The following is a 12,958-nucleotide window of genomic DNA, read 5'->3' as shown; positions in this document are numbered from 1 at the left end:
ATCTCTGAACCTATCATGTGTAGGTGTCAGGTGTGGAAAGTAAGTGCCCACTGGTTTACCTTAAGCACTGTGCACACACTATTTATCTTCCTTCCATACCGTTTCTGTGTAGCTTACCTGAAGAGCCTTAAAATGCTGCTTTAGTTTTCAATCTATTGACAAATTTAATCCTCAGTGTACACATTGGCTTTTAGGTACACAGAATGAGATTACAGCGGAGACACCAGTTCTGAACATTCAGAGGAAGATAAAGTTAAGCTTGAAACTGTCTCTAGAGCCAAGTGGCAGCCCTGCGCTGCCTCAGCTCAGATCCGTGCTGCACTCACTGAGGTTACCCAGGAATATGAGACTATGGGTCTACAGAGTCAGCTGCCATGGGACTGGCTGGTGCTATAGATGGAAATGATTAATTTTCAGTGGGAAGACTGGAATAAGAAATTACAGGACCGGGCTCCTGACACCAAGTTTTCAAACAACAACAGAAAAACAGTAACAGAAGAGAGAAAGAAAAAAAATACACCACCCACCACCCCAAGTTAAAACCAAACATCAGGAAGCAGTGGGAGGGTTTCCCTTTATATACCCTCTCTGCTACAAAGTGTATCAGCTGCTAAGGATAAGGTGATCAGTGAGGTTACTCTACAGGAGAAGACAAGGGCAGATCACAGCAGAGAAGCCTTTTCCAGCTAAGAAGCATTACAAACAGAGCAAAACCTCCTCCGCTAGCATGATTCAGGCTACCGAGCAGAAATCCCAACTATATGCTGTCAAAAACTGGGGGCAGCCGTCTCCAAGCATCCCAGAAGATACACACTTGCTAGAAGCCAAACAGATGAGGCACACGGAGAACAACAAAAGCAAAAAGAGAGAGAATGAGGTAACTTACAGCAATGAGCTGGTAGGAGTTGTTCATCATGGCTATGAGCATGTTCAGCAGCACAACAAGGGAGATGACATTGTAGGTCCCAAACATAGTGGCCCCAACAAATTCCGTGAATTCATGTCTGGCTTTCACGTTGGTGACGTAGAGATTCAGCAGACCGAACACAGACCAGAAGAGTGACTGGAGGGTCTCGAAAAGTCTGCAAATAAAACCAGATATTTACTTGGCTACTTGACTCTGGGGAATGGAAAACAATGCAGGTGGGGAACAGCTAGACACAAGGGAGCCTGGGACACCACAGAGCGGCTGCTCAGTGCAGCCATTTATCCTCCCTGGGAGGCAGTCTGCACTCCAACCACAGTGACCCATGGGCCAATGCATGTGACAGCTGTGTCACATCAACATTTGCTACCCACCTGAGAGCCCTGTCTACATCCTTGTGAGATGCAATGAGCCCAACTGCCCTGAAGGAACCCAAAGTTGGCTCTACACACATGCAAAGAACAGCCACAATATATTCTCTCTAATTAAATTGCCGTGCTGGGATATTGTTCTTACCTATAGATACAAACTCACCTGTCTAATCAGTGACTGCATCGTTAACATGTCTGCAGAGTAAATGTTGAGTGAACAAGTACAGCATGACCATGGCAGTTAACCAGCGCACAGTGCACAACAAGGCACCACAAGGTAGGAAATGTGAGTAAGCATGCCCACTTGCACCTTTTTGCTCTAAAGCAGGCTGAGAGCTTGCAATTACTTCAGCTGCAAGCGCACCAGGCCCTGCACGTGGCCCAAAATGCTGGTCGCTCCGGCTTGCTTGTGCAGCAGCTCCCACGCACCACAGCGCAGTGCCCTCGGTAGCATGCTGCAACAATTGATCAGTAATGACTCAGATGGAAGAGAGTCATCACATTAATCCAGCTCAAGAGGTTTTCTTCTTTTGAAATCTTCCTTCCATAGATGAACTAGACCTGACCTCACTGTGCTTTACAGCTGATGAGATCATCCCAGGTCTCTATTTGCTTCAGCCACAGACAACTGACCTTTCGCAATCACGTCAAATACATAATCAGCAATCTAAATAATTGCTCTATTTGGGCATCTTTAGTTTGGCTTTCCAAAATATGGCATTTATATCATCAAAAAATGACATTTATATGCCTGTTTAAGAGTTTCCATTTTGGCCTGAGGTTAGTAGGTATTTTCAAATACTACTACTAGAAAAATCAACACAAATAATTCAGATACTTTATTTGACATACCAGGAATCTGTTCTCCCAGCTTCTCTGGGCATGTGTTCCACTTGCACCCTCGTGCTTTATATGGGGATTTAGTTTCTTTATATTTTCTGGACATATCTTAAGTTTTTCATTGGCCAAAATTATAAAGACTTTTCAAAGCAAAAATCCTTTCTCCCAGAACTCAAGCTCTTTGTTAGATTTATTAAATAAGTGAGGTGGTAAAGTAAGGATTAACCAAAGAATGCTAAAAATTTATCTATCAAAAATGATGGGGTGCTAGCTATCTTTTAACTTACTTTAACTATTAGCAGCAGAAGTACTGATTAGGCTGTAGGCTCAGGGAGACAGAGGTTCCTGTCACAAAACTGAAATCAGTCTTAGCAGCAATCAGTGCATGCTCTGAATTCACAGTATTCACCAGGAATGTAATTTGGGCCCATACTAAGGCAAACATATCCACACATGGACACGTAGCTCCTCTTGAAAAAGACAGCAACTGGGTTCTGCAACTTTGCACAGACCTAAGGCTTGGTTACTCTTTTCTTGGTGTTTAATGACAGATCAGAACCACAGTCTCTTCTCAATGTGTTTCAGGTGAGTCTCACACTGCTTCAGAGAAGCAGCTTTAGAAAAAAAAAAATTTGGAAATTGTGAGTGAGAGACTATCGACTATCCCCTCCTGCCGAGTATATTTTGGATCTTAAGCAAATAGGAGAATCATCTCAAAGCTCCACCACTCTCCAGGGACTTAGAGACAGCAGGTGCTGCCTTCTGCCACAGGAACCCTCCCGACCTCCTGCAGTCCCTGGAGAAATGGCCCCAGCAACCAGCATGACCCTCCAGCGAGGATGACACAGCAGGCAGTCAGGTGTGACTTCCTCAACCCCTTCCTCCTCTTCCTCTCCCTCTTCTTCGGTTGTCAGAATCACAGCAATAAACATATTTCCAAATTGTCTGCCTGAGCAGTAGACACTTTGCTTTCTAAGGGATGGTGAGGCCAAAGCATAAAACCTTAAATTATTCATGACTTCACCTCCTTGCTGTCACAACAGAATATTACTTTTCCATGATCTGTGTTTGCGAAGCAGAAAATTTCCTCACCAAGAAAATATTAAACCCATCCTTTGGGAGTAATAGGAAACAATGCACCAGTAAATAGGTGTCACATTTTAAACAAGCTGTACAAACACAAGTGGCATCCTGCTTTTCCTTCCCTTATAAAATTAGATCCTATTGTGTGACTGCCTAGAAATGCTGGTAGAAATCAGAGGGTATTGACTGAAAGCTTTTTACATTTATTCTTTCATTAGGGATGAACTATGAGCAAACTTGGAGGTTACACCAGCTCTGACTTGAATTCACTCCAGCCATGTTTGCTCTCCTTAGCCCAACAACATAATTTTCTGTTTTGCAGGTTGCTCGCACTTAGCCAGTCACCCATGCTGTGCATCTGCTCGAGGGCCAAATGTCAGCTTGTACTGGGGGTGTTAATAACGACTATTTAAACTTTTAAGAACATGTTAAATAAATTTCTTAAGCAAGTCTCAAACAAAAAGTAACTGCAGAGCATTCCATCCCCTGCCAGGAGACCTCAGTCCTAATGGATACCCTCCCACTGCGATTTTGTTTTAAACAAACCTCTGCCATAAAGGCTGAGCCCCCTCAATTTCCTTTCTGTGCTACATTCTCCTTGGCAGGGGGTTTAAACTGAATGTTAGGGTGGGAGAAATTGTGGTCTGTATTTAAGCGGTTCTGCACACTTTCTGTTAAGTGGCGTTTCTTAAGTGGTATCATTTCTAGTTCCCAAGATATTACATGTTCTTACAGACCTGAGGATCTTTTTTTTTCTTCCTCCTGACCCAACACTCTTTTTCTTTAGTCAAATCCTGCTGTTGTTTTTTCCACTAACCTGCCGACAGTGAAATCCATAAAACAACTGGTTTACAATGGAGACAGGTCCAAACCAGCATGCAGAACTGAACACATCTGTTCACCTAGCTCCAGGGAAAGGCAGGCTCTAGTCCCGAACTTCGTGGGTTTGGCCGTTTTGTGAGCTAGAAGCTGCCACTTAAGAAACATTGTGCTTGCCAGACATTTCTCCCTCTGGCTGCTGCATCAATATGGACATAGATCAAGAAATAGTGTTTGTTATTTAATTCCTTTGCAAGGGCAGCACAACACGTTTCTGGGGCAGGCGAAACAATTAAAAATAGAAAAAAGACTGAAGTCTATAATTCTGTTTTTTATTAGCACAGTGCAGTTCCATTCACTTCCTCCAGATACAGACAGGTTTCATGAGAAAATTAATCAAGCCTATGGTGTTCCTGCCCCGTCCTGGAAAACAGCAGCTCGTCTGGTCTAACAGGTCATGCTGCTCTGCTAAGGCTGGCCACTTCTTTTAGGGAGGAAGCCCAAAGGACAATGCTAGAGACTCTTCCAACCCAGTCATGTGGCCTCAGCCATCATCTGCTTTTGATAACGCTGCAAATACGTCACAGATCCCTTCTTAACCTCAAGCCTTCAGCTGAGGAAGGGTGGGGAATTATTGGGCATTATGACAAGTTTTATTTAATTTAGCATAAAGTGGTGGACAACAGTTTTGTTTTGCTTGTTTGCAGGGCGTAGGCCTTTTTCTAGACCGTGCTTTATTTATTTCTCTTCCCATTGTGTTTTAAGTACTGTGCAAGCAGCAAGAACAATCGGGGGGGGCTGATTATTATAATTATTTCCACTATTAGTAATTAAAACAAATACATCAGAAAGACAATTCATGTTATTTTTCAGCATGTGCTATCTCTTTCAGCCCTGCCAGCTGTCATCACAGCAATTGCCATGCCAACATCTCAGTAAAGTAACAGCATTTCCACCAAAAAGTGTTTTGCTGGGATTTTAGCTTCACCCGGATGAAAAAAAATCAGAGAAGTCTGCAACATCATGTATGCATAAAAATGTCCTACATGAGATTGTTGTTGTTGCTGTATCACATTATTTATTAATACCTTTTTTTCATAGGTTTATCCAGTTTCCTACATTTTGTTTGGCTTCCCCTCCTCTCTCCAGAATCAGACAAAACAATTACGGCAAAAGGATATTTGCTTTCTCAAATGTACTGTAATTGCATGTAGCCATAATAAAATTTAAGTTGCAGGATCATGTAGGGAGCCTCCTTGGTCCAGAACTAAAACAATTGTCTCCCGCTGCCAGACCTAACTAAAAGTCTTTCTGACAGCAAAGCTCAGCAGAATGTCTGCCCCAGTTAACTCACACATTTCCTGCATAGTCAACGAGCTCACCTGATATTTGCAAATGAATAAATAAAGGCGCTTTCAGTGCAGTGACAGAAAACTTGCAAAGGCAGGTAAGACAGGGGACAGTGGAAGTCAACCTTAAAAACAGAAAGGAAAGGATGTCTTACGTGGAGAAGGCATTGTTCTGTTTCTCACATCGGATCCCCTTGCAGTTGTTGGGTTCCTCCGAGGCACTGGTCTCATAATAAAAATAAAGCTGGTTCAGTCCATTGGCAAAAGCCAGAAGCACCAGACAGTAGATAAAAAGGAATTTAAGGATGTCTAGCAGCATGCGTCCCAGAGAAATCTGCAAGGGTCCCAGGTGTGAATTTGCTGTAAACAGGGATATGAGACGCAGGGAACTTAAAATGTTGGATATTGCAAAGAGGGCTTCTGCAATGAGAGTCGGGTGCCACATTTCCCATTCCTCCCTCGGACGAGAACCGTTGTACTGAAAGAAATGACAAGGGTATAAAAGTAAATTATGTTGTAATTACTCTGAGATTACTCAAAAAGTCACACCTACTAATACTAATGCTTCACATGTAAATACTAACCAGGTGCTGGCGACACAAGAAGTACTTCTAAATCTCAGCTACTGTCAGACTAACATTCGGGATTCAGGATTTAAGCTGACTTGATCAGGGTAGAGACTCAGGTTTAATAATGCCTTCTCATGAACTCTCCCTACTAAATCATGACCCCCGATATGGATAGCTGTGGGACTAGCTTTTCTTTAGAGGCTTCTGATATTTTGGCTCTTCTTAGCCTATATTTAGAAAACAGGCCTTTTGATTTTTGAGTTCACTGTCGGTGGGTTCTTCAGGTCCGTGGCTTCACAATCTCCTTCTCTTTCAATATTTAAAGGGGCTCAGACTGCCTGAACGAACCCTTTTAAGCAGGTTCAGGTTGGAAATTTCCGATTACTTCTTTTTTTCTTATTCCTCCTAAATATCAACTGCGCATTCAAAACACTGCACATTCCAGGAAGAATGTGAGGGAGGGAAGAAGGAAAGCAATGAACTATTAAGCATAAGAAGTGGATGCTTTCTTTCCCTAGTAATCTCAAAGTGTCAACAGCCCAGAACCAAAATGCTTTCTTCATATTAATTTTCTTATTAGCTAATTTGTCACGGCAATTTTAGGAGAGTTGCTAAAGCAGAGGTCATAATCACAGCTGAAACACTGGATACATTTGAGTGCATCAATTATAACCTTAACTTGGTTCACAATGTAACTGTAAAAGCAGAAACATTTTCTGAGCAACATGCAGCCAGATGCAAATAGGTAGCACAAAAGAGCTGGTCGCATAAATGTAACTACTCTGGCTTAACTACACAGGCACAGTACAACGGAGCCAAAGACATTTTAACATCAAGGAATAATTGTCCTTTTAACATTTGTCTCTGCTCATTTAACGTGTATAAAAAGGCAAAAATGTACTTAGAATAATACAGCTAATAGCGTAGCCAGCGTGTTTAGAACTCCTAAAATAATTTTTATACCTTTTAAAAGGAAACAGTATCAGTATCATACTGACGGATGAGTTTGCAGGGACTTTCTATTTAAATCTGAAGGCCCAATACACGAGCTCACAATTTTTTCAAGGACACAGCTAAAAGCAAGTTGATATTTCAAACTGTTCCTCTGTATGAAGGAGTTGAGACATGATACAAAGGCATTTCAGCATGACCTCTGATTGCTTCTGACATTTCCAAACTGTTCTTTATTACATGAACATCATGGCCAGAGCCTGTTAACTTGATTTGAAGATAGGTCTTAAAATGTTTACAAACAAGCAGACGTTAACTTTTTGCCAGTATCCAGCAGTGGGGGCGGACGGTTGCGATCAGAAAGCCTCACGGTTGCTCGCAATTCACATCTGCACGCTGACTGGACACAGCAGCCCAGGGGTGTTCTGCTAGGGTTTAGCACAGACCGCATGTGAACGTACATGAAAAAGTCTTCATCTCACATCTACTTGTAAAACAACTTGTTAGGGGCATATTTTGGCCCTTTATAAATGGATGGTATGTCCTTGCTTGGAAAACTAGTGTCTGTGGAGCAGCCTAGCATCATAGGCAATAGAGAAACAGAAGAGTTCAGAGGTATCTGATGAAGCTGGGTATCGGGGAAGGTTGGAGTTGTTTGGGTTAGGCATCAGAAGATGAAACACAGCAGAGATGTATACAGAACAGTACAACTAAGTTATCGCAGGCAGTCACATTTAGCCTTCCTCATTATGTGGTAATTCAATGCAGCAAATTAAAACTGATTAAGAAAGTATTTTTACCCTACAATTACCCTGAAGATTTCACTGGTATTGGACAATATTAGGGCCAGGTCTTAGAACCAGTCAAATCAAGAAAAAAAAAAGCCTCCACGTAAAAACAAGGATGGAAAACATTAGTGTCAGTATGCAATTTATTTTTTTGATATTTGGCAGAAAGCTAAATGTCCATGTAATCCTTTGAAGTTCTAAGAAGTGTTAGAATATGGTATATTGGCATATATCCCAGCCTATTCCAGCTCGAGGCTGTTCTATAAATAAAAAAAAAAACCTTTACAAGTCATGTTGCAAAAGGTTTTGAAGCCATTATCAACATTACAAATCCTCAAGTTTCAGAGCACACTGCAACCTCTGAGTGACACAGGTCAGAAGGGAACTTCTGTGAGCATGCTGATTCAGAACTACTCCTATATAAGATTTTATGCACCTTTCAGAATTGTCTGACATTGGTCCCCGTCAGGAGCAGACCTTAGATCAGCCACGTTTAATCCAAGTCTGTCTGATCTGTACTCAAAGAGACATATTCCTGTAAGCATTCTTTCGTGTGCTGGCATATAGGTCTTTGTAGTTAGCCTGTACATTTCTGTAGTTCTTACAGAGTATATAAACAAAGCTGTACTTCCTTCATATGCGTGGTTTGGCTGAGTTTAAAGCCCAGTATGTGACAGTAAATTTCTGTGGATGCACAGCTCTTCTAGTCATTTGTGTGTGAGAAAGAGAAAGAGCGAGATTGTTAACATTTTAAGAGTTGTTCATGAATCTTACAAGTTCCAGCCTTTTTCTGTATTGCTCTCATTTAAAGACCAACCTTTCAAGTCTGTAATGAATTGCTTCTGGTTTCTGAATTCACTGGTTCTGAATGCTGGGAGAAAAAAGATGTAATCTTTTCCTGCTTTGATGCTGTTACAGAGCTACCTCTTCAGGGAGCAGCAACTATCTCAAAGCTTTTCCGTTTGAAAAACTAAGTCACCACTATGCAGCCTTCTGGATTTTAAAAAGGCCCCATAGCAGGACTGCTTGCTAAGGAGTTATTTATAAAAGCCTTGCCATTTTGGAGTCAATGAGCTTTGTGAAATTTTCTCCTCTTTTCCTCTCTGCCTGCATACATGCTTGGGCAGGACAAAACCAGGTTGCTTTGGGGAAGCACTTGTCCTGGTTATTAGAGGCTGGGTTAAAAGAACTAGTACTCTTTTAGCAGGGCAAGACCAAGACAGTAGCACAGCAAAACTAGAAAGCGCGTAAGCGGCCGAGGAGCAGACTCCAGTTACTTGATTTACACTTGTGTAATTACACTAACTGCAGTGAAGCTACTGCTGATTCATACCAAGAAAAGAATCAGGCCAAGCACACGGCTCCAAGTGAAGTCAGAGAGCCATTGCATAAGGAGGTTTGCAGGAGGCCACTTGTGTCTTGTCTGAGTCTTTGAAAAAGAGACAGAAGGAAAGTGCTTCAGGCTATCCTCTGGCTTCAAAACATATGCATAAGCTGACTTGGAGCATCGGAAGTCTATAAATGTGGAAGGTGCTTTTGAGGATGAGCTCTGATGTTCATTCTCGCCACAAATGGAACATGACAGTGAAGAACCTACACGGTGTTAAAGCTCCAGCATGCTCCTTTATACTCCTTTGTCATTTCCTTCCCTGTGGTTTAAAACTATGTATTAAAAAGAATACATTGACTCCTTTGTATCAGATGGAAGCCTCCTCCAGCAGGCTTGCTTTTCTTAGGTTTTTCACAAACTTCTGATTAGTAATCTGCATATCTGTAGGACTACAGACCATAGATCTTGGCTGTAGATGTTTTCAGATAACCTATTCTTGTTTTTTCTTTACAATTTCATTTTAAAATTGTGTTTTCACTATGTCTAGCATTGTTGAAAGAGGTCCAGTGTCAGTGTGGAAAACAAAATGTATCTTTAGCCACTGAGTAGCTACAAAATGGACAAGTGAGGAAACTTCTACCCAGTGCCCAAACAATCTACTTCATTAAAGAGTCAGGATCAGAAGGATGATCATCCTCCAAACAAATTAATAAGCTTTCCAGGTGATATTAAAACCTGGACTGCTTAAAAAGCAGCTACTCTTTTCCATCTGTTATTTTGATTTTGACAATTTCTACCCTGCGTACTACAGTTCTCACAAGCAAGTTACAAATTCTCACTCCCAAGTTACTGTACCTTGACGTAGGCAACAATTTTAAGGGAGATGGTTGCAAGATAGAGGGAGTTCATTGCAAAATCCATCAGATTCCACCAGTCATGTACATACTCATTGAATCCACCATCCCACATTTCCTTGATTTCTCCCCAGATAAAACCTGTGGAAAGAGAGTTTGTTGTCATGATGAAGTATAACTTGCCATTAAAGCACTGTGTATATCTGATGTAATAAAAGACATTTTTAAATTAACAGTTTAGAAAAAAGTCTCATCCCTCCTGTCTTCTACAAGTATAATACTGCTGATTATGAGAAATTTTACAATTCTGTGGGGAATATAGTCTAGAGAGAGATGAAAAAGACCTTGGTTTCCTATCCAGGGCTTCAGATACACACACAAGGAGACTGCTTGAAACATATGTTAATTATTACTAGTATGAGTGGACTGGCTCAGATGAAATTTGTTATACATGAATTAATTATTTAAGCAACTGTATTTGGTATAGTTTCGAATAGATTTTCTGCTCTCATAGAAACTAGAAGTAATTAATTGCTCAGTTGGAAAATACTGATTTTTCCTGACTTTCTCTGCAGAACATGCAACACCAGTACCAGCTTCTGCATGCCAGCACATTTCCTCCCTGACCTGGAAATATCACGCCAAAGAAGGAAGAAGTTAATTCATTCTCCATGCTCAGTCACTGTATTTATGCATCTTACTGCACAAAAAGCCCATAGGGACTATCTGTGAAAAAAAGGTAAGACTCAGCACGAAAAAGGGCACTGCGGCCTGGCATCGCATCTCTGCAATGACTCACCTACCATCAAATACGGCTATGGGTTTTGTGAGGTGAATATTTGTTCCTGAGGCTACGGCCAGAGCCCATCATCTCAACTCTGAAATGCCTTCTGGTAATAATTTTTGGCACTTGCTAAACTTCACTATACCTCCTTGCAGCCAGAGAGGTGAGGGGCAGCTTCTGAAGTTCATTACCAGACTGCAAAACTCACCTGGCATACAACTCTAATTTTAAGTAACTTATATGTCCTTTACTGTACAATTGCTGAAGCATTTTTGAGAGGCTAAGTCCCATTAAAAAGTGGCAGCTGGGCTCCTTCGTCACCTACATGCTTCTGAGCCCCCACATAGTTTGAATTACCCAGTTTACAACATTATCCTTTAATGAAGACCTGAAATGTGTGAAAAGAGAAAACCCCAACAAAATACCCCTCCAGGTGCACTACCAACACAGTTACCCAAATGGCTAGCCATCCCTAACCACAGGACACTGCAGTGGTCACTGAAATGCCACTTGCAACTCAAGTCGTAGGATGTGAAAGTTCAATCTGAAGAGCAGATAATGTTTGAAATGAACTGCTGCAAACATCCAAATATCAATCTTAGCCCTTCAGCTGCCAGCAGCAGGTCAATGGTCAGGCAAGCACTATGTCAAGGCCAAAAAGGTAATTTTATTACAGCTGTCTCCAAATCTTTGCATGCACACAAAAAAATAAAATAAAATAAATCAATGGAGAGGAGCCTGCTGAAGAACTCGTACGCTGTATTTATAGTGAGTTATCATTGCTGGTTACTATAGTTACAGCAATGCTGTGTGTGCCTGTTCTCTCTCTCCTTTTATAGTGGAAAATATTTCTTAAATAATAACCTTTAATCTCATGAAACTGTTCTAATTTCTCCATTTAATAAACAGTCCCACAATATTCCTATTTATCTGAAACAAAGGAACTCAAAAAGAAGAGCAGACAGCTGTAAGAGGTGATTTTGAAAGGGTTTTTTTAATGGATTATTCTTCTTTCATCTGCAAATCAATTTTGCTGATTTGCCTACCATTTCCCTCAATTTTAACCATGAAGTTAAGGATAAAGTGAAGAGATCACCTAAGCTCAGAAAAGACATTTAACCTTCTCAGCTTATTCTGAAGCTTCTACCAACATATGCAATTCAATGCCATAAATCAGTTCAATAAGAAAATGAGGGTTCAGTTACCATTTGTAAGTTGTGGTAGAGCTACACAAGGAGCAAAGTGCCCTGGGTCATGATCAAAAGTGGTTTGTGAACATGTATGCAACTCTTACTTTCTTTCCTTGTTTTCCATCAGCAGTTTTAGGTTTGGCACAGGGAACAGCTAGTTTTGCTTAGCACAGAACCAGCCTGATCCCAGAGCCACCACAGAAACGAGGAGCTGGCGCCCAGTGTTACGAGGAGAGAAGAGCCAGCAGACACAGGAAAGTGGAGGTGGACCCATGAGGAGGGTTGGGGAGCTGTATGGAGAGCTCCAGAGATGGAAGTTTGTGAGAGGTGTCCTCAGAAAGCATCAGCGTGGCTTTCCAGGCCACTGATGTGTACTGGACAGTCGCATTCACTGTTACCTGACCTCCTGGGTTTTGCACTGAACTGCCCTGGGCTGTGCGGAGAGAGGCTGGACAGGAGCTATAAAGGTGTGGAAACCACCGCTCACAGCAGTGCTACATGTTAATGGCACAGCAAGGGAGGTGGCAGCTTAATTAGAGGAGAGATCGTGTTTCTAATGGAGTCCCCACGTTTTCACTTGCTGTTGTGTTGGAGCCGTTTGAAAGGGTAAATACTCCTCTGCCAACAAAACTAAATCCAGCTATGCTTCTCTGCTCTTCTCCCTCAGCGGCTCTACCCGCTTTCTCCCATCCCATCTTACCAGCTCACCGATACACCCTGCCCTCAGGAACACGGACACCTCCTTTTCTTCACAGTTGTGGTTGCCCAAGCCAGACAGGAACAAGAGCCTCATGTTTAAGCTTCTGATGATAAATACTCTCTTCTCCTGCTGCTTATATAAGATTGCTCGATACTGGTTTGGTCAGTGTTTATCAGAACAGGGGCATATGGCAGGGTAAGACTTATCTTCTCTTTCTTGCCTTCCTGTAGGCTATTTGGGAGTCTGGGAGCCAGGAATATACAGGTTTGGTACCTGCCTGCTGGCTCTGGGAGCAGATCAGTGTGAAGGCAAAAGCAGAGACAGGCTCTCAGTGCTGCCTTCTGCCACGTACCAGCCAGCAGAACTAAGCCAGCAGGAGAAGTGACACTATTTGTTACTAGCGTG

General features: G+C 41.9%; 1 protein-coding gene across 1 annotated transcript in view; it reads right to left on the bottom strand.

The window, feature by feature from the left end:
- TRPC5 (transient receptor potential cation channel subfamily C member 5) overlaps positions 1-12,958 on the bottom strand; it is a 66,738-nt gene that overhangs the window by 19,591 nt on the left and 34,189 nt on the right. Inside the window, exons 4-6 of the mRNA XM_037408323.1 lie at positions 9,881-10,020; positions 5,543-5,865; positions 887-1,082 (exon numbers count right to left, since the gene is read on the bottom strand). Coding sequence (XP_037264220.1) covers positions 887-1,082; positions 5,543-5,865; positions 9,881-10,020 — 659 coding nt within the window. The remainder of the gene's footprint in view (positions 1-886; positions 1,083-5,542; positions 5,866-9,880; positions 10,021-12,958) is intronic.

This window comes from Falco rusticolus, chromosome 14 (assembly GCF_015220075.1).
Source record: "Falco rusticolus isolate bFalRus1 chromosome 14, bFalRus1.pri, whole genome shotgun sequence".
Classification (NCBI taxonomy): domain Eukaryota; kingdom Metazoa; phylum Chordata; class Aves; order Falconiformes; family Falconidae; genus Falco; species Falco rusticolus.
This window is presented reverse-complemented; position numbering and strand designations above follow the sequence as displayed.